General features: G+C 33.3%; 1 protein-coding gene across 10 annotated transcripts; it reads left to right on the forward strand.

Moving 5' to 3' along the window:
- Positions 1-1,334: 1,334 nt before the first annotated feature.
- LOC18423041 (AT hook motif DNA-binding family protein) lies at positions 1,335-16,152 on the forward strand. Of its 10 annotated transcripts, none has more exons than XM_006827607.4 (6): positions 1,335-1,577; positions 3,583-4,196; positions 6,574-6,641; positions 13,570-13,701; positions 13,850-14,011; positions 14,845-16,152. In XM_006827607.4, exons 2-6 carry the CDS (start codon positions 3,806-3,808, stop codon positions 15,094-15,096), a joined length of 1,005 nt encoding a protein of 334 aa, XP_006827670.1. In that variant the 5' UTR covers positions 1,335-1,577; positions 3,583-3,805; the 3' UTR covers positions 15,097-16,152. The 10 variants fall into 10 exon arrangements, with proteins under 10 accessions (XP_006827670.1, XP_088727572.1, XP_088727573.1 ...); XM_088871446.1 differs by lacking the exon at positions 1,335-1,577 and adding an exon at positions 1,611-1,863; XM_088871447.1 differs by lacking the exon at positions 1,335-1,577 and adding an exon at positions 1,883-2,135.
- Positions 16,153-22,198: the final 6,046 nt, after the last annotated feature.

The raw sequence follows: 22,198 nt of genomic DNA on the forward strand, positions 1-22,198 counted from the left end.
AAAAATAACCAAAATACCCCTAAAAGTTTCAAGAGGTATTTTGGTCATTGTATTTTATTGAAAATTATTTTTAATATTTTTATAGGTGCACCCCAATGAGAAGATGACACGTATCAAATTTTCATATTCATACAATTTGTATAAAAAAAAACTAAAAATAAAATACTTTGAGACGTCGGATCTAATATCAAACGATGAGTGACTCTCTTGATCAAAATTGGACGCCTGGATAGTAGGGGGAGGATAGAAGTTCTATGCTGTAGGGGAAGCATAGAAACCTTTCCCAAAAAATAAAAGCAACATGCACCTCTGAATCTTGCTTAAATGGTCTAAAAATCTAGTTCCACTGCTAATTATGAACTTTAAAGCTTTAAAAAATAGTGTAGATCAAACAGATCCATAAACACTAAATAATTTTGAAAATGGATGGTTTAAAAATAATATATTTTGTAATAAATTGTACATTATGGTTGTGAAAAAAAATAAGAATTCAAGCTCTAAAAATAACATATTTTGTAATAAATTGTCTAGATCGTCTATTTTACGTTTAAAATAAATGGTCACATATATGTAATATTTGTACTTTTGTTTGATTTTCAAATTTTAGTGTGGATGTTATAAATTGATTTTAGAGCCATCATAGATATTTTCGTCACCAAAAGTACTTTGTGGACAAAGATTTGAGGTGAGGCTTTATTTTATTTTCATAAAACCTAGACCTCATAGAAACCTCATCCTTAAAAAAATAAAAAATTGTTCCATGCAAGTTGGGACCGCATTTCTACTTGCTCCCTAAAAGAAAGTGTAAAGCATGTAAAGCATCCATCTTAAAAATGGATGCAAGTAGGTGTTCTATCTAAAAACAATCAAATATTTTTTTATTAAAATTACTGTTTTTAATTTTTAAAATTTATTTATTTGTTCAAATTCATGATCTAGAGAGTACGAGTCCTTAAAAATTACGTTTTAAAAATCCATTTCAAAAATAGATTCATTAAAAGACTCACATTTGTGGGCTTGAAACCGGGTCCTTACAAAATTTCCGAAGTTCGAATCCCTCCACGATTTAAAACCCTTCTCAAATTCCTAAATTTGTTTTTTGAAATGCAGCAAATGTCAGAAAAGGGAGGGATAAAATAGTCATTTGACAAATTTTCAAGTGCAAACGCCGACCTTATCAAAAGCAATTTCAAAACCCATTCTTTTCCACTTGTATTTGTGTTTATCCACGAAACCACTGTTTCCCACACAGCGAGCCCACTGTCGAAAAAAAGCAGAGTTTAGAGAGAGAAAGGGAGAGTTTAGAGAGAGAAACAAAATCAGAGTAAGAGAAGAGAAGAGAGCCGAGCATAGGAGGAGATAGAGAGAGAGAGAGGATATCAGGACACTTCTTGTGTATAGAGATAGGGACTAGAGAGAGAGTTTGTGTACTGTCCTCTATTTGCAGGGCGCTCTGCCCCAAAATGCATGGCGATAAGGACCTCAGCACCGGCGCACCTTTACTGTAGGGTTCTGTACCCTAATTATCAGTCTCTGTACCGTCTGCAACTCAATGGCCGTCTTTTCTCGATTCACCGGTAAAAGCCTCTAATCAATGCCTTTTTCCCATCAATTTCCTCCCCTGTAAAAAGTAAAAAAACCTGCAAGAATTTTGAATTCATTAGCTCCATTTCCGACCGTTGGAGTTGCTCTCTTTTCAGCCTTCTGCATTTTTCTGAGTTTTTACGGGTTTTTTGAGATCGTGTAGAGGGCGGTTTTTGAGGTTTATATGGGCTTTTGTTGAGTTGAAATAGTGAATTAGGGGTTAAATGTGGTTAATTAGGAGTCTGAGGGCTAGAGCTTCTTCTCTCTTTAAAATTTATGGTAATAATCTTTCAGTTTCAAAATTTGAAAGTTAAAGCAGTTACAGATTGATTTGGCAGTTATTTCTAGAAATAAAAGTGAATTTTAGACCTTTATGCATTTTTCTCATTTTCTGGTAGGGGTTCGTACTGAGCAAAGAAGCTTTTGAAATATAGGGTTTAGCGCATGACGTCATCCAATACCAGAGTTTCCTTGTTCCTAAGACGAGGATCTTTGCTCTTAATTTGTTTTAATTACTGAAACTTTTGTCGATTGTACCGGTGATTTTCGAGGTATTTTCGTATATTTTTGCAGTAAATTGGGATTTCCGGCGCCTCTGTACTCAACCTAGGGTTTCTGATCAAACCGCGTGAGCCCGTACGATTCAATGTTCTTTTGGGAAGAACTGAAAATTATATAAAATGTTATCCACTTTTGAGTCCTTTTGGATTATAACACCGGCAAATGCTTTAGGGTTCCTCCATATTTATAATATTGGTTAATGACATTATAAAATGTGCCTTAAGGGACTAGAAATTGAGATAAATTCATCAAGTGCGTGAGACAAGTTAAAGAACCTGGCTTTGTTTTTGTAGGGTTTTTTTTATTAGAATTGTACATGTCATCATTTTGGGAAAAAGGTAAAGTATTATTTTAAGGTTCTCTTGATATTTTAGGCTTTTAGCTGATTTGTTTGTATTTTAAATGAATATCTTTTGAAAAAGGATATCTCTGGTGTGTTATAAACCATTTTAATGAGATAAAAGTTCTGCTTGTTTTGTGTTTTAAATGAATATCATAAAAGAAATAAATCATTTTTTTATATGCCGTAATGTGACTAGCCTGTTTTCTTCTATATATGGAGCTTCAGGCATCGATCTTTTCAATAAATCTGTAATAAAATCAGCACTATAATGATTTTGCGATACATTTTGAGCTTCCTGTGTTTTACTTTAAAGCAATTTATCAGAAAAAAGAGATTTTCTGCTATTTTTCTCTGTGAAACTTGCTTTCACTCCCTATTTACATGTTCTTCTCAGAGTATCTCTGCAAATTTTTTTTTTTATATTAATGGAACGGGAAATCCTTCTAATTTATTGTCCCTACCTTGGTTTATTGTGTGAAAGACAAACGTATAAAGATACATTTTCATCTTTTTGGTAAAAACTGTTGGGATTTTAGCTTTCCGTACCTGCTTTTTTTAAGTGCCCTGAAATTATTGATTTTCCATTATTTCGGGTTTCTCATTTTGGATCCAGGCATTTGATTAGTATTTACTGCAAATATCGAGACATGCAACTAATAACTTTTTCAACGTGATATTTTTCTACGATTTTAAGTTTTGAGGAATTCATAATTTTTGGGGGTTCTTATGGTACTAGCAATTCCTTACTAGCATTTAATTTTCTACAAAAGTTTTTACTTTTTGTGGTTCAGATAACAGAGAAAAGTTTTGTTTTGTTACCAAACCTGGCATTTTCCCCCTTGAATCATGATTTTCGGATCTATGTTCTGAGATTTTTTCTGGCAATAGTAATAATGAGCGCTTGAAAATTTAGAGATTTGGGTTTCTTTAGTGAGAGAAGAAAATTTAATTTTCTTTTAAACATTAGTTAAGTATCCTTAAAAGGAAGTTATACTGAGAAGCATTTACCATCCTTATTTTCTGTCTGTCTTCTTGTTTCTAGAAAGTTATTTTCATTTAACATAAACAACTGGACACTCTTGATTTATGTATAGGAGTGAAGCTGCTATGATCTGTGAAAGCATAGTGAAAAAAGATTCTGCAACATCATCAGTCTCTTCATGGTAGCCTTCTTTTACGGGCCTTCAAGTTTAGATCAAATTAATTAGCATCAGACAACGATTTCTGGTTCTTGTTAACCAAGGAAGGAAGGTTCACTTTCTTTCTTAATCAGCAGAAGGAGGAAAAAAAGTTCACTGTGAGGTGCAATATAAATGCATGGATGGGAGGGAAGCCATGGCGTTATCAGGTTCCTCTCCATATTACATGCACAGAGGGATAAGTGGAATTCATGGGCAAGCAGGCGTGAGGCCCATATCGAATACTAACCCAAATTTGAGTGCGCAATCTGGTGGTATTAGTAGTAGTGGAGGTGGGTCAAATTTACCAATTGATTCTTCTTCGAATATGGGTATGCCTACTGGTATGGCAAATGTTGAACCTGTTAGAAGAAAGAGGGGGAGGCCTCGAAAGTATGGTCCAGATGGGAGTGTAGCATTGGCATTGTCTCCATTATCCTCTTCCGCTCCTGGCCCTGTTGGCCCGCTTCAGAAGCGGGGTAGAGGGCGGCCACCTGGTTCTGGGAAGAAACAGCAGTTGGCTTCTCTTGGTAAGATCTCTCTCTGTCTTTCTTTCTTCCTCTCTCCTTATTACTATAAATTGTCATGGTTGGTTGTTCAGCATTTTGTATGTTTTGTGGTCCGGCTTCATGGGTTCTTTCTGTGGGTACGTTTATTCGTGATTTTGGTTGGATTCATCTGCTTTTTTTATAGGTTTTGACTGCATGTGAATTATCTTTTAAGATTTTGTTATTATTAATATTGTTATCACACCATCATTATCATTATATTTGTGTTTGGATTAGTTCCAGTTGCATAAACGAGTCTTTTTTATCTCAATTTTTATAATCTGTTTAAGGGTCCATGTGAAAATGGAAAGCTGGTTTAGCATTGTGTTGATGCCTTTTTTCCCCTTTATTCGATCTTTGTTCAATAATGCCTGCTGAATTTTTTCTTTCTTTTTGATTGGTTTTTCTTGTTGATTTTCTTACTGTTAACTTTTGTTTGATGGCTTGCTAGTTTTTATGTTACTGTGCTTCTAGAGTTACAAAGAATTTGTTGCACTAGTGGTATTTATTGGTGTAAAAATCTTGTTGCAGATAGCTCTCTATGATTTAAATATGGCTTCCTGTTGCATGGATGGAACTTTACCACAATGAACTCTGAGATCACTCTTGATGTGCCTAGAGCTACACTTGGCATCATAATATGATAATTGCTGTTTTCTGTATCCATTCGTTCTTATTTCTGAGGTCCCTGAATCTCTAATGTGTTTGTGATTATGATGAAGACTTGCATTACAGCAGTAGTGATTGATTTGGCCATTTCGAAATAAGACTGGGTCTTTTCTTTTTCTTAGTTGGAAATTTTTTCTATGGTTGATAACCTTGTCATTTTCTCATTGAATGGCTATGTTCCTAATGATTGTCATTTGCCATTCTCCTATGCTGGTGTGGGTGGGTCCTATCTTGGTTAACTCAAAAAGAATATATTGAATTTGATGGTTTTGTTTTCTGTTAATCATTGAAGATGAATACTAAGTACCAATGACTGCTGCATGCCTTCTTTCTTGTCTTGATGGATTCATCCCAACTGATATTATGGATTATAAATTGAGTTCCATTGTCATTTGGGATATGTGTCTCGATGACATTTAATTCATATTGGAAAGTCATGGCACAATCCTTCATGGCATTCCTTCTCTCTGTTTTATTTGCCTCAGAAATTTCCATGCTTAGGCATCATGACCCCCTGTGATGATACCATGTCAATGGTTCTGTACTGCAAGTGTGAAGGTTTGCATTTCCTTCTGAACTCCTTCCTAAAGTTTACAACTCTTTGTTAATCCTTTGAGATAGGGTTCGAAAATGCAGTAGACAGCTTTTTGTGTGATGTTCTTTGGCAGTCAGCGCTAGGGGTCGCGAGTGCCCAAGCCAAATTACTGTAGTATATGTAAATGCGCTAGTAGGAAGAATATGTACTTGAATTTTCTTAAGAGTAGATGCACTCAGAGCACTTATGTAGGCACATTTATCACCTGAAAATTTGTCTGTAGCAACATCTTCCGATTGTTTCAGATCCTGTCTATACCATAACGCTATGTTAACTGGTGCAGGACTTTGTTCATAATATGTATGAGATAGGTTTTGAGAATGCAATTCCGTGATGTTTACTGGTGGTCAGTGCTAGGGGTTGGGGATGTGCTTGAAGGAATTTGCACTTGGAAGGAAGTTTGCTAGTAGTGACATCTTCCAGTTTTTCAGATCTTTCTAGAAAACACTTCTTTGATAGGAAGTTTGCTTGTAGTGACATCTTCCATTTTTTCAGTGCCCCCTAGTTAACTGGTACAACACTTCATTGATAGTATGTTTGAGATAGGGTTTGAGTATTTAGTAGAATGCTTTTTGTGCAATGTTTGCTGTTGGTCAGCGCAAGGGGTAGGGATTGCCCTAACCAAATCTCTGTATTATGTAAAACATGCTGCTGAATGGTGACATTTTATACTTCTCACAAGATGAATGCCACTGGCCTTTTTTGGGGATATTTTTCCATGAGTTACATCCTTTCGACTACTTTTTTGTTTCTTTTTAGTTTACACTTGACTGCTAAGTTGTGTTTTGTTCTCTTTATGTATTTCTCGCTCTTTGGTCACTCAAATCGAGATACTATTCACAAGTTCATAGTTGTTATTTGTCTGATTCTTTTTCAGTTCCAATCCTGGCTCCTTATTATTGCATTGGCAAAAGGTACTTCTTTTGCAGTCAATTTTGACTTTTTAGAAACTTAAGACTGTGCCAGAGGTATATTTAAAGTTTCATTGGAACTATTGGTCTAGAAATTCTGGTATTCTGTTAAAGATTTCAGTTGTTTGCGGGTTGAAGTTTCTTTTGATTTCATGTTGATGGCGTGTTCATTCATTGAAACTAGGGGAATGGCTTGCAAACTCTGCTGGAATGGCTTTCACTCCACATATCATAACAATCTCAATCGGAGAGGTACTGTATGCCTGCTCACACTTTTTTAGGATTGTTTCTGAACTTTTGCATTCAAATTGGAATCAGACAAGATAACTGCTATTTGAGAGATGGATATATGTTATATCAATATTTGTATAGTGATAGGTCATTTTTGTTTAGCAGAAGTATGTTTTTCACATTTGAAATACTTCTGTTGATTAAATTACTCAACACTGACCATTAACATTCTCAAAAAACAAAAAGTACTCAACACTGGCATTTTATAATCACTACTGGAATTTTGCTTGTGGATCACCTTGTGATGAGCAACAGTTTGCTTGCAGAAGGTTATGATGTAAGGATGCTTTGTTTAATTTGGCATTTTTTTTCTGCAATAAGAGAGTTTATTTGGACATTGAATGATTCTACTTTTGGCCGGATGGATTGCCTGAGGTACTTAGGAGAGATACGTTGGTCCAATTTGTAGATTTTTATTTCATTTATTGCTATAATTTTGTCCATGGTAAACTACTCTTGATGCCTTGTTGAGAACATTTAGTTATGGAGACCCATATTATTGTAAGGTTGCCGTTTGTATAGAGCCGAGGCTCTAAACGATCAAAGTAGAGCCCACCTTCAAATTGTGTCGAGAAATGTGGTTTCAATACTTGAAATCTTTATGACGGCCTTATAATATATTTTTATCTCTAATTATAAAATTTAAAGCTTCAAAAATAGTATAGATCGAGCAGATGTATGAAAACTTTAAAATCTTTAAAATTGAGGGTCCAAAAATGCATTACAAGATGCACTATTTTCAAAACTTGAAATCCTTTTTTTTTATCATGTCCATGCATCTCGATGTTGAGATGATGACTTTGAAGATATTTGGGCATTAAAAGAACCTCTTCTAGTGAAATTTTTGAGGTGTGCTCTAATTTGATTGTTTAGAGCCTCTGCTCTATATAAACTTTTTCCTTATTGTAATGTGTGGAAAATAGAGAAAAAAGGGTACATGGTTGAGAAGAATCTATGTGCCAAATTATTTTACTGAGAATTGAACCACCAAAAGTTATATATGGATGTTTGAAACAGATCAATCCATGTGCCAAGTCACATTTACAGGGAGTCTAATTTTGTGAATGTTTTATACTTTTTGGATGTTACTAACAAATCCACTTGTAAAAGGTCCTGCACTTTTAAAACACACATGCGTATTTTACTGAAGAATTGAGAAAAAAAGGGTACATGGTTGAGAAGAATCTATATGCCAAATTATTTTACGGAAGAATTGATCCCCCAAAAGTTGTATATGGATGTTTGAAACAGATTAATCCATGTGCCAAGTCACATTTACAGGAAGCCTAATTTTGTGAAAGCTTTATACTTTTTGGATGTTGTTAACAAATCCACTTGTAAAAGGTCCTGCACTTTTAAAACACATGCATGCCTATTTTCTCAAATGACTCTTATTTTGATTCCTGAAGCAAGAAGTTTTTAATGAAAGCTTATTTTATATTATTGAAAAAGAGTCTTTATCTTTTGCAAGTTGATTTATAAGTTTGTTATTCCGTTTGGCTCCTAAGGACTGGTTGTCAACTTTTTGCGCATCACATTTTAAAGGTTGAATGTAGGTGCCTTTATTCTTGACTGAATTTTTCCTCAATACATTGCTACTTCAATGTTGCTGAACTCCTCGTTTATGAGATACACTCTCTACCTATGGCCAATTATTGTCCTTCTGTTCAGCATGTCCAAAAGATATAGACGTAAAAAGATACATAAAAACACTTCATCGGTTTGCTTTTCTTTATTTCTGGTCTATGTGTGCGTGCGTGTTTGTGTTTGTTTGTTTGTTTATTTTTACTTGCATAAACTATCTTAAAGCATAAATAATTGACCAGAGTGTTTCATATTGCTCTTGGCCTGAAACAGAGCAGCAGACCGAATTTTATGGAACTATGGAACTCTTCTGAGTTCTGATCTGGGGGTATTACCTCATTATGAACACCAGCATGCATTATGAATTGCCTCTAGTTTGGCTTCCTTGGCCTAGGGCTCTTTGCCCTTAAGTTGGTGTCCTAAACTCCTAATTGTTTACATTTAGTTTGCTAATTTATTTTTAATCTTTGATTGCAACGAACACCAACAAATATTTCAGCTTGGTCTGTATTCAAAGTATTTCATTTTGCACCATGAATCTAGTAGATAGATCTCGATTACCCCCTTCACAAATGACATGCTCCTATATTACTTATTTGTTTCCCTCACCTGCCAAGCTGTTTTTGAGCATCCTTGACCCATGACTATTATACAATATAATAAAAGACCCGTTTTGTTTTGTTTTTGATTTATAATTGCATCATCAGCCAGGGGGTCCTTAGTGTACCTTGAAATGCTGCACATTTTCTTGTAATTCTCATTTGTGATGGGATTGTTTGAATTTGGAAATCGTGTTTTCCAACCCTACTGTGGATTTGAGAGCGTATTGTTGTTCTTACGTTTTGTCACTGCTTCTTGAGTATTCTTTGGCATGCTTCGTCAACTCTGTCATCCACTGGTATTGTTCTATTATTGCTCCACACTGTAGATGAAGGCCTTTCTGATGTCTTTTTTTTTTTTGAAGCAATTAACTCCTTTCTGTTGTCTATTAAACACCTTGAAAGAATGTAGTGAAAGTATGATACCCAAACTTTATTTTTTATTTTCATGTTTTCAAGGAATGGTTGACCATCCTTTATCCGTACATTACTAAATATTTGAAACATGGATCAACTTAAATATTTTATCTGTCCTATCTTGCTTTAGAAATGACCAAATAAACATTAATGATGAATAGAAACAATTAGTTAAGTTGCTTGTTAATTGGGGTATTACCTCAATTTGTTTGGGAGAAAGTTGGCTTTGGGGGTGTTGCCTCAGTATGCTAGTGACAACTGAGGTTGCATTCCTTAAATGCTTGCTTGAGAGTACCTGTCTCAGCTGATCTGTGTTGCTGGTCATGAGAAACGGCCATTTGGTTTGTTAGCCTTGACATATGATTTGATGTTTTGTATCATGTGGAATTTGCAATGTCTCTCTCTCTCTCTCTCTCTCTCTCTCTCTCTCTCTCTCTCTCTCTCTCTCTCTCTCTCTCTCTCTCTTTCTATATATATATATATATATATATATATATATATATATATATATATAATCCCCATATTAACAATACAACTCTTTTTTAAGTTCCACAAGCACAAGAATGTGCTTGGATCTGTGCGACTATTTTAGTCGCTTTTTTATTTATCTTTATATATTTATCTACATAAATATCCTATTTCTATTTTTCTATTGATTTTCAATTTTATTTTCAATCTATTTATTCATTTTTCAATTTCTATATGAAATGAAATATCAGATTTCTAATTTGAATTGAATAGTTATTAGGATTTGATAATTTTATATTTCTATAACTTATTCAGAATTTGATATTCCAACTATTCAATAGATTTTGAAATAGATTTGAGATTATTTTGATCTTATATATATATATATATGTATATATATTATTTTGATCTTATATATATATATATATATATATATATATAAGATACTACAAAATACCTATAGGCGTAAATGAACAGTGATTTTGGCTACCTTCATCACCGTTCAAAGTTCATTACATGGTCACGATTGTTCGGTAGTGTTTCATTTTTCATTTTTTTTTCTAGAAATCAAAATGATATGAAATTTGAAGCGGGTGTTTATAAAAAATAGGCGAATCTATGAAAAATATCAAAAAAATATTTTATCTGAAATAGTACAACCAAAATACCCATGAGTAGTTTCATGGGTATTTTTGTCAATTTTTTCGCAAATTTTTTTTTTAGATTTTGTTAGGTGCACCTCACTAAGATGTACATATGCTCCAAACTTAATATCATTCCGATTTGGAGAAAAAAAAAAATTAAAATTGAAACACTACTGGACAATCGTGACTATGCCATTAGCTTTGGACAGTGATGAGGATAGATAAAATCACTAATTATTTTTGCCTATAGGTGTTGGGAGGATTTTTCCTCCCTCTCTCTTTCTCTCTCTCTCTCTCTCTCTATATATATATATATATATGTATATATATATGTATACGTATGGGAAAAGTTTATATAAGATTGCGGCCTTAAAATGTAGAATTACATGTGCACTTCAAAAATCCATTGGAAATGTTGTTTTAATACTGAAATCCCTTTAATTGATCATCTCGATATCGAGATGTATGAATGTATAAAAAAAAAGATATTGAGCTAAAAATAGTGCATCTTGCAACACATTATCTAGACCGTCCATTTTCAAGATTCTCACATGTTTATGGATCTACATGATTTTAACCATTTTAGAAGTTTAAAATTTTATAATTAGATATGAAAATACATTTTTAAATAATCCTAAGAATTTTTTACACCAAAATTACATGTTATGATAAAATTTGGAGGTGAGCCTTTGTTGGATTGTTTAAAGGTTGCAACCTTATAGAAACCGCACCCTATATATATATATATATGGGGAATGATTTCATACTACGGTTATATAGTAATATAATGAAATGATCTTCAAAAACCATATTATTGCCATATGTTTGACCCCAATTTTTAAATATACACTCTTATCCTTCCAATGAACAATCACAAATAAAGTAAAATTTGAAGACACCCTAGAATGTATTTTTTTAGCCTAATTAACATAAGCCGTTCATTTTGTTCAGACGCTTAGATCTAGGCCTTAGAGAGATTTCTTTTCTTTTCAAAATTTTTAGATAGCTTTGTTATCATTAGATGAACAATGTTGAAAAAGAAAATAATGGTTTTCAGTTTGTAAAGGTGTAGATATTGAAATTCACCAAATGGATGGTCTAGATTCATTGTTGGAGGGGACTCATTTTAACCAGAGCTTGGATGCAAATTCAAGTTCTCTTTTTTGGAATCCACTATTGGGGTCTTACAAATGCAACAAACATGGTTTTCTTGAAGTGCGGTTTCATTATATTACTATACAACTGTTGCATGAAATCATTCCCTTGTACTATGTGACCATTTATTTTTGTTACAAGGATGTCACAATTAATCTTAGCGATTAGATGTGAAATTGGATGGCTTGGCGTGTATTACGAAGTTCGAGATTTTATTTTTATTTTTATTTTTTAACATTTAGTGAATGACATTCATTCAACCACTGGATTTGAAATCTGAGGGACTAGAGTGATTGTGACCTCCTTATACGAAAAGTAAATGTTTTTTTTGTATACTGATTCTACATATATATGTATATATATGCGGGTTGCAAATATGTGGTCCATTTATATATATATATATATATATATATATATATATATATATATATATATATATATATATATATATATATATATATATATATATATCCAGAAGAATAAAGCATCAATCTTAAAGATGGATGCAAATATGTGTGGTCCATTTAAATGCAATTAAAATAACAGACAATGTTTTCTTAATAGAGTTATTATTTCTTGTTTTTTAATTTTTTTTTTTATATTCATGATATTCATGTTAGAGATTTCATATCCTAAAAAGTTAGGAGTCCAAAAATCAATCTAAAAAATTTATTTAATAAGGGGCCTGCATTTCTACATGTGCGGGCTTGGCCTGCATGCTAACTGCATCCTCTAGCTGGGATTAGCCCACAAGCTCATATGAATATATAAGCCCAACAGTCCAGATTGAATTTGGGTTGACCTGACGACCACGAATGTTCGGTAGTGTTTGATTTTTTTTTTTTTACAAATCCAAATCACTTGAAATTTTTGACTCGTGTTTATCAAAATTAGGTGAATCTTCAAAAAATATCAAAAAAATCTTTTACATGAAAGAAATTGACTAAAATAGCCCCGTAAAGTTTCAGGGGGTATTGGGGTCATTTTATTTTTCGTGAATAAATTTTTTTATATTTTTATTCGGGCACCTTGACAAGAAGAGCACACACTTAAAATTTCAAGTGATTTGGATTTGTAGAAAAAACATAACGTTGAAGTACTACCGGACATCCGTGATCGTCAGATCGGCCTAAATTCAATCTGGGCCGTTAGGCTCATATGTTCATATGAGTTAGAAGGCTAATCTCAGTTTTTTTTACATATATATATATATATATATATATATATATATATATATATATATATATATATATATATGTAGGAGTGGTTTATATAAGGTGTGCACCTTGAAAATCAAAGTAAGGTACACTTCCAAACCTTGCTGGAAGAGTAATTTTGGTGCCTAAAATTTCTACGATGGCTTGAAAATCTATTTCAACCTTCAGTTATGAAATTTAGACCTCGAAAAATTGTGCGAATCGAGTTTGGTTTCTGTTTTTTTTTTTTTGGGAGACAGAGAGACAGAAAAGATTTGTTTAACACTGGAAGACCCTCAAATTCATCTTCCCGACCTCAATATGTCAGGTAAAGAAAAAAAGATTTCAAGTCCTAGGAAGAGTCCATTTTCTGGATCGTCCTTTTTTAAAAATTTTAATAGATTTCATATTAATATAAGAAGACTGCTAATCTGCTATTAAGAAACCATGTTAGTGGTGTTTTTAGGATCTGAAATTTTTTACACATGCTTATTTCACTCGGAAGATTGTTTTTAAAGAGAACAAAATTCTGAAAATGCACCTTAAGAAGTGATTTGTTCGAATGCAGTAAATGTAGGCTATCCATTTCATGTTAGATTTAGAAATTGTTTATTTCTTGAATTAAGTACGTGCAAAGTTTCAGCCTAAAAAACGCCCTTTAGGTATGTGCTTTAGCCAGTACAGATTGTAATAGGTTATGGCATGTATTTGGAATGCAGTCATGCTATACTAATTTGAAAATTTATTTTTTCTTCTCCTATGATCTGTTTCATGTGAGCATTTATAAGTGGAGCTTTTCTAATTGGGTCTGTTACTGCCTCTGCAGGATATTGCATCAAAAATTATGTCATTTTCACAGCAGGGGCCCAGGGCTGTTTGTATCCTTTCAGCTAATGGTGCTGTGTCTACGGTCACGCTTCGTCAGCCCTCGACATCTGGTGGCACTGTGACGTATGAGGTTTGGACTCTTGTTATTTCTTTGTGCTGAGAGAGAGAGAGAGAGAGAGAGGCACTGTGACATATGAGGTTTGGACTCTTGTTATTCCTTTATTCTGAGAGAGAGACAGAGAGGAGAGATAAATGTTTCTTTTGGTTTGTTGTGACAGGGTCGTTTCGAGATACTATGCTTGTCTGGATCCTATATGCTTACAGAGAGTGGTGGGTCCCGTAACCGAACGGGTGGGTTGAGTGTGTCCCTTGCTAGCCCTGATGGGCGAGTCGTCGGTGGTGGGGTTGCTGGATTGCTTTTGGCTGCGAGCCCTGTCCAGGTATTGTTCCGATTTTCCGTTTTTTTTTTTTTTTTCCTTTTTCCCATTAAACGTAATGCATCTAAAATTGGATTAGCTGCTTGCTGGCCCAATTTAACCATTTTTGTTTATAAAAGAAATTTTTTGCTTACTGGAATTAGATGGTAATGACTGATGAGGTTTTATTACTTTGTATGATTCATGCTTTGTGGAAGCTGATGAACAAAATTGGGGTAGAGTAGAGAATATAGAATTAGAAAGGCTTAACTTTACTTGCATGGGCTATTGTCGTTACATAAAGATCGTTAAAGTTTTGTTTTAAAATTTCATGCTCGGTTGAAGAAAAGTTGGAGTATAGTAGAGATTACATTTAGAAAGTCATGAATTTACATATGCGGGCTTTTGCCGTTATATAAAGGCTGGGATATTCTTTTGAAATTGGGATGTCTTATGTGGTTATAATGGCCGTGGATTGTGGTTTACTTTGACTAAGTAGTTGGGTGAATATGTAGTTTCTCAGTGAATTCAAGTTGTAGGCATGTAAGATGGCAAATTGGGATACTTTTTTAAACTGTTATTTTGGGCATGAAATCTTGTGCCCATAGGGCTCTTTATTATTTTGGTCAGGATTTACCTGGGGATTTTTAGATACATCTTGATCTTGATAATTACATTCTTGGATGGGGCTGTTCCGTGCAATTTGTTTTATACAGATTCAGAATGCACACCAAATACCTTGCTTACGCATCTCTAATGATAGATATTTATGGTAGCAATATATTATTTTTTCCGTAATCTGAACAGTCATTTATGCGGGATAGAATAAGGGTTTTATTACTTGTTCTCTTTTTCAGGTAATAGTTGGTAGTTTCATATATGGTCGGAAATCCCAACCCAAGTCCCCAAGCACTGAACCCCTCAGGCAAGGCAGGCCTGGTGGCACACCAGGTTCTGGAATATCTGGTCAAGATTCAGGCATGGGAGCCGGAGCTTCGATAAGCCCATTGAGTCAGAACCCAATGCAAAATCCACCTTCAGGGTGGCCTGGCTCCCAATCAATGGACCTTCGAAACACTGATATTAACATCGATTTGACACGAGGATGAATATGCTGGATAACAATGACAATCTCTTTTTTCTCATGAAGAAATTGGACAGTAGAGGCGGTATGTTCAAGCTGTTTCGAAGTAATGGACTATGGAGTTGGCAACTTTGACCAAAAGAGTTCTAGAAAAGCATGGTTGAATTTGTTTGCGGGGTGGGGGGGAACTTTTCGATTCCCTTTTTGTCCCTGGAAGCACTCGGTAGTTTGCTTATATAATTATGTCTAATACAACATTTATTGCTTTTTAGTTGGGTGAGTTGGGATTTGAGTCTTGGACCTCTTAGCTGCAGCCTTTGTGCCCTGGACATGGCAAAGGCAAGAACCTTGTATCAGTGAAACGGCTTGCCTTTTATTGCGTGGGGTTGCGAACAGCAGTGGCACTCCTGTACAATGCTTGCAATGCATTTAAGGTATCGACACAAGGTATGTGATTTGTCTTTGTTAGGAGAAAATTAGGGTGTTGTTGGGAATAGGTGTCAATTGGGAAGAGAAAAGTGGCCAAGGATTAGGTTTAGAGGGGGGGGGGGGGGGGGGGGGGCGGGGGGCTGTTTAATGTTTCTTGAGTTCAACGTTCTTGTTCAAAGTTAATGTTAAAAAAATGACTCAAAAGTGTATAAGCCAAAGTGGTGGGCATTTTTTCTTCTCTTTTTTTTTTTTTTTTTTGTGTTTGAAAATGTATGTGGTTCGGGTTGGGATTGGGTTTGAGGAGTTGGCTTTTTTTCTTCTCTTCTTGATTTACATATTGGCTATGCCTGCTTTATCATATGGGTGGGGCTTTCCCTTCGTAACTTAAGCAAAACACTATGAACTTTTAAGCAGCATGGATACATATAATACACAGTTAGGGCTTTCTCCTTGTTATATGGGAGAGACATTGTGATCAAGGTGCAGCAGATCTGTTGTAGCAACCATTAAATTCTCCCATACTTGTTTTGTTCAAGGAAAAGTTCATTGAATTCTGGGTTGTATTATATTAGGAAACTTATGTACCAGCTCATGGGTCCATGTATTTCTATTACGCATGTGCTAATGCGTGAATCTATATTTAGGATTTGAATCCCGCCCTCATATCACTGAGAATGCATCCAAATATTGCAGATATGGTGATATATGAAGAGATGAAGTGTGAATATTACAAACTCCAAACAAAGAATTGAACTATTTATAACTTTCAAGTTTTTATATTTTATATTTTTATTTTTAAATTCATGATAGTAGTGGTTGAGATTATTGGCCGATGAAATTTTGAGATTTTGAAAACAATGTGTCTGCGGCGCAACTAAATCCTGCTGTTGACTGAATGACTGATGGATGTTATAAATTTCTTCATGGCAACACACATGATGGAGCTTGCCTTTTGCACTAATGGAATATCTCTGTGATGCCTCTCTCTGACTTAGAAAATTAGTTTGTGCATTGTATCTTATTACTATTTATCTTTTTGTAACCTTTTCACCAATTGGGGTTTTGGACATAGGACTGATGGCTAGGGAACAAGTTTTACCGTTCGGGATGGTAGAGCATTGGGACCCTGTGCGCAAGCGCTCTTTACGGTTCAGATTGAAACTAGTCTCACCCAAGTGTTACAAAAGAATTTTGGTTTTTAGTTTCTAATGTGTTTTTTTTATTTTGAAGTGATATTTTTCTGAAATTTACGGTGCAAATTAATTTTTTATAAATGAATAAAACAAAAAAAAATGGTTTTAACGAAAATATTGTTTTGAAACACATGGAATGTTATTGCTTTAAATGTATTTAGGACAAGATCTTATACATATTTAGTAATACGATGTAACAATTTTAAAAAACCATCTTATGGTCATTTGTTTGATCCAAAATTTGAAATATACTCTCTTAAAAAACCATTTTAGGGCAGTGATTTCATGCATTAAAAAACCTTATTATGGCCATTAGTTTGATTTAAATTTTAAGATGTACACTATTTTAATCATAATGAATAATCACAAAAAAAGAAAAAAGTGTAAACATAACTTAGGATGTATTTTTTAGTCCAATTAACATAGATCGTTTATTTTGGTGATATCCTTGGATCTAAACTTTAGGAGTTTTTCATTTTCAATTTTTTTGGATGGTTTTATTATTATTGATGAACAATGTTAAAAATGAATAAAATATTTTTGAGTTTATAAATGCTATGATCTTGAAATTTCCAAAATGAATGGTCTAGATTCATTTTTGGAGAGGATTCTTTTGGACGATTCCTACGGTTTGAATTGAATTTTTGTGTTTGGGTAATTGGTTTATTGAGAGAAAAGTGTGGGTATACAAAATTTAGTGTCATACAAATACCATAAACATGGATTTCTAAAAGTGTCGTTGAATTATACTATGTTACAATCGTTGCACTGTATCATATATATATATATATATATATATATATATATATATATATATATATATGTATATATATGTAAAATGTTGATATTAGTCCACTGGCTCGTATGAACATATGGGCTCATACGAGTCCAGCTGCCCAGATTGAATATGAGTTGATCTGACGATTACGATTTCATTTGATATTTGAATTTTAATTGTTTTTCTTCGAATCTAATTAATTTGAAATTTTAGGTGTGTATTTTTAGAAAATAGGAAGATCTAATAAAAATATAAAAAAATAATTTGAAAAAAATAAATCGACCAAAATACTCCTGAAATGTTTTGTTGGTATTTAGTTCAATTTAATTTTTACGAAATATTTTTATTAGGTGTGCCTTGTTGAAAATAATGGACGTTTAAAATTTCAAGTTATTTGTGACCGTCAGATCGGTCCATTTTCAATCTGGGCTGTTGGGCTCATAGGTTCATATGAGCTAGTGGGCGAATCTCAGCATTTTTCTTTTATATATATATATATATATATATATATATATATATGAGCAATGATTTCATGCAACCGTTGTATAGTAATATGATGCAGCAACTTTAAAAAACCATTTTATGGTCATTTGTTTGACCCAAAATTTGAAATATACACTCTTTTCATTCTATTGAATAATCACAAAAAAAGAAAAAATTGAAAACACAACCTAAGAAGTATTTTTTTAGCCCAATAAACATAGGCCGTTCATTTTGTTGAGATGCTTAGATCTAGGCTTTAAAAGGATTTTTTCATTTCCAATTTTTTTGGATGGCTTTATTATCATAAGATGAACAATATTAAAAAAAAAAAAAAAGATTTTGAGTTTATAAAGGCTAAGATCTTGACATTCAAAAAATGAATGGTCTATATTCGTTCTTGGAGGGGAATCATTTTGACCATATTTAGGGTTCAAATTGAATTTTTTTTTTGAGGGATTGATTATTGAGATGAAGAGAGTGTGTGTGCAGAATTTGAGCTCCTACAAATGCCACAAACATGGTTTTCTAGAAGTGTCGTCGTATTATACTATGATACAACCGTTGCATTGGGTTATATATATATAGGAAATGTTTTTATAGAGCGGGGCTCGAAACATTCAAATTTGAGCCTAGCTAAAAAATCTCACTAGAAGAGGTTGTTTTGATGACCAAATATCTCATGTTGACCATCTCGACATCAATTTGCATTGACACGAGCAAAATGGATTTCAATTTTTGGAAATAGTGTATTTTGTATTGCATTTTTGGATGGTTAGTTTTCAAGATTTTCAAGTTTTCATAGTTTTGTCGATCTACACTATTTTTGAAGCTTTAAATTTTTGAAATATAAATGAAAATATATTTTATAGCTATCGCAAACATTTCTAATATTGAATCCACATTTCGCGATGTAATTTAAAGGTAGGCTCTAATTTGATTGCTTAAAGGCTAGGTTCTACACAAACTGCACTTTATATATATATATAGGTGAAATGAGAGCCGTCAAATATTTATCATGCAGTTCAGAATGTATATCACTATATAAATTTTAATATTTTTTTTAGAAATCGTATCATTATGAAATTTTAGATGCATGTATTAAAAAATAGGGCACACAATAAAAAAATAAGTTTCACAATATAAAATGATCGAAATACCCTTGAAAAATGATGGGGGTCATTTGATCATTTTAAATTATTGAAAATAATATTTTTATATTAAAATTTGGTTTGCAATAGTGTAGGTATATACACCCAAAATTTCATGTTATTCAGATTTATAAAAAAAAATTTAAAGTCATATGGTGATATGCATTTTGAACGACATGACGAAGATCTGACGGGTGGAATTGTACCTATATTCTTATTCTTTAGCTATTGTTAGCTTTTTCCATATATATAGTAATGTAGGTATAATATATATATATAAATAAAATAAAGCTAATAATAGCTGACAGCTATAATGAATAGTAATATAGATGAAATCCCAACTGGCAGATCTTAATTATGTGGTTTAGAATGTATATCACCACATGAATTTTAATTCTTTTCTATAAATCTGATTATGATGAAATTTTGGGTATATATATATTGTTGCTTGCACCATATAAAAATATAAATTTTTTTTTTCAATAATTTAAAATGACCAAATTACCCCTATCATTTTCAGGGGTATTTTGTTCATTTTATATTTTGAGATATATATTTTTAATTGTGAGCCCTATTTTTTAGTACACACGTCTAAAATTTTAGTATGATCCGATTTCTAGAGAAAATATTAAAATTTATATAGTGATATACTTTCTGAACCACATGATGAAGATTTAACGGCTGGAATTATATCAATATTACTATTCATTGTAGCTGCCCAGATATGGCAAGGTTTATTCTATATATATATATATATATATATAAAATAAAATTTTTAGAAACATAGGATTTGAGCTGCCATTATAATGCTTTTAAGAAACCCAAAATGGCTTACCCAAGCTTAGGAGGAAACTTAAATGAATGGGGCGATGCGGCTCGGTTTCGAACATGATCTATGTTTTGACGTTGAATCTTTGAATTCGCTTCTCATCGTTCGTATTGTAAAATATTATCTCTAATTTTAAATTAGCTTTTTATACTTCCCGTATTGTAAAATATTATCTCTAATTTTAAATTAGCTTTTTATACTTCCCGTATTGTATATAAGTTATATATTTCTCTTTTTCTATATTCCCCATCTTATTTGGCCATCTAAGTTAGATGGATGGCTGAGGTTACTTTTATTAAATGTCTCCAAGTGAGGCATTGACCTGATCTTAGATTAGACGCTTCAAATAATTCTTTTGTTAAATTTATTTACAGCTATAGTACTTATTTGCATATTTTCAACCTTTCTTATAATGAGAATGTACATAACTCTATTCCTTTTGATTTTGTATGGCATGGAATGAACATGAAATTTGGTATGTGCCATTATCTCAATGTGGTGCACCTAAAAAAAATATTTTTGAGAAAATAAAATGATCAAAATATTTTTAAAATTTTTAGGAGTACTTTGGTCACTTTATTTTATTGGGAATATTTGTTTTTATATATATTTTGTAGGTATGAGTTTGAAAGAGGATTGGATGTTCAAAATTTGGTGTTAAAATATTTTGTAGATTTTTTTTTTAAATAAGACAAACATTGTGATTGGGTCCATCTCAGTCGTCCATTCAGATTGGATAATGAATCCAAATATGCTAAAAAGAAAGTAAAGAACATGTATTCAAATAACATTGGTTTACAATAGGGGAAATTTTAGAAAATTCTAAAAAAAATAAAAATAAAAATATGACATTTGATAATAAACAATCGCAAATAAAAAAACACATCCAAATTACGTGTTCAACTTTTATTCAAACTTTCTACATTTTTATAAATTTTTATGTATTTTTTATTTTTAATGTACCCAAGTTGTACTTTGGGTACTTGGGTCAGCAAGGGTTGAATCCAAGTAACTCAGCCAAGTCCAAGTGGACTTGGCTGAGTGGAAAAACACTGAGCACACCTATTGAAAACCCCAATAGGCTCTCATATCCCACGCTTGAATGGGCAATCCAATAAAGAATCGAGAACAAAATTTTAATCCTAAAATGCCACATTTTGATTAAGTGCATCATGTATAATAGATAACTCAGTAAACAATGATCGTATACAATGCTAGAACTAGGTTTTTCATACTATTCACTGCTCAACTGTCTAATCTCGATGGAGGATGCTTCGCTTTTTCTGTTACATTGCTCAAAGCCTATGAATTTGTTTATGGTATAGTTCCATCCAAATTATTGCTCGAAATGTCCATAAATGCTGCCATAATTGAATGTCAATCGTATCCATATAGTACTTTCTTCTATGTCCTTTTGCATAGTCATGAAGGTGTCTTTCCTTGATTTTCATGGCAATGAAGTTGCCAAAAGTGCGAGGTATGATGCCTGATGGTTTGTTTTCAGCAAAATCCAATACTTGAAAAGAACTCAAGCATGACAGTTGTAGAGGAATATTCCCTGTGAACATGTTCGATCGCGAAGATTCAAAAAGCTTTCTCCAATCCAGATTGGAATATCTCCTGATAATTGATTCTCACCAAGATCTAATTTCGAGCAATCTTTAAGTGCCCTCCCTGGGAAGATCATTTTTTTTCAAAGTGAAGTGTTTGAAGGTTGTCTAAATGCCCCAAAGACCATGGTATGTCTCCAAGCAAATTATTGTTGCTCAAGTCCAGGACCACAAGCGATGAACAATTTCCCAAGCTTAGAGGGATGGTACCGCCCAACTGGTTTCTAGAAACATCACGTTCTTCATGTCTCCCAGGTAGCTGGGAATGTTTCCTGCCATTTTGTTATTAGAAATAAAAATGTAATACAAACTAGGTAGGAAGGGAATGGTACCAATTAAATTATTCTCAGAAAGGTGAGATAAATCAACTCTGTGGTGCTCATAAATGAGGGGACCGACCGCCCTGGAAAGGTCGAGTTGGGACAACGCACTCATGTTGTTCATAGAGGAGGGAATGGAACCAGATAGATTATTCTTGGAAAGATCAAGATAAGACAGCTTAGTCATGTCGCTAATAGAGGAGGGAATGGTCCTTACAATACGGTTATCCCCATTATGCAACCAAGTCAATTCTGGCATCATTTCGGCTAAATTGTTTTGGTTGAAGCCGGAAAACTGATTTCCGGATAGGTCTGTTTGGTGGAGGTCAAGGTACCT

This window comes from Amborella trichopoda, chromosome 7, assembly GCF_054954075.1.
Source record: "Amborella trichopoda isolate Santa Cruz 75 chromosome 7, AtrichopodaSantaCruz75HAP2 v2.0, whole genome shotgun sequence".
In the NCBI taxonomy this organism is placed as follows: Eukaryota; Viridiplantae; Streptophyta; class Magnoliopsida; order Amborellales; family Amborellaceae; genus Amborella; species Amborella trichopoda.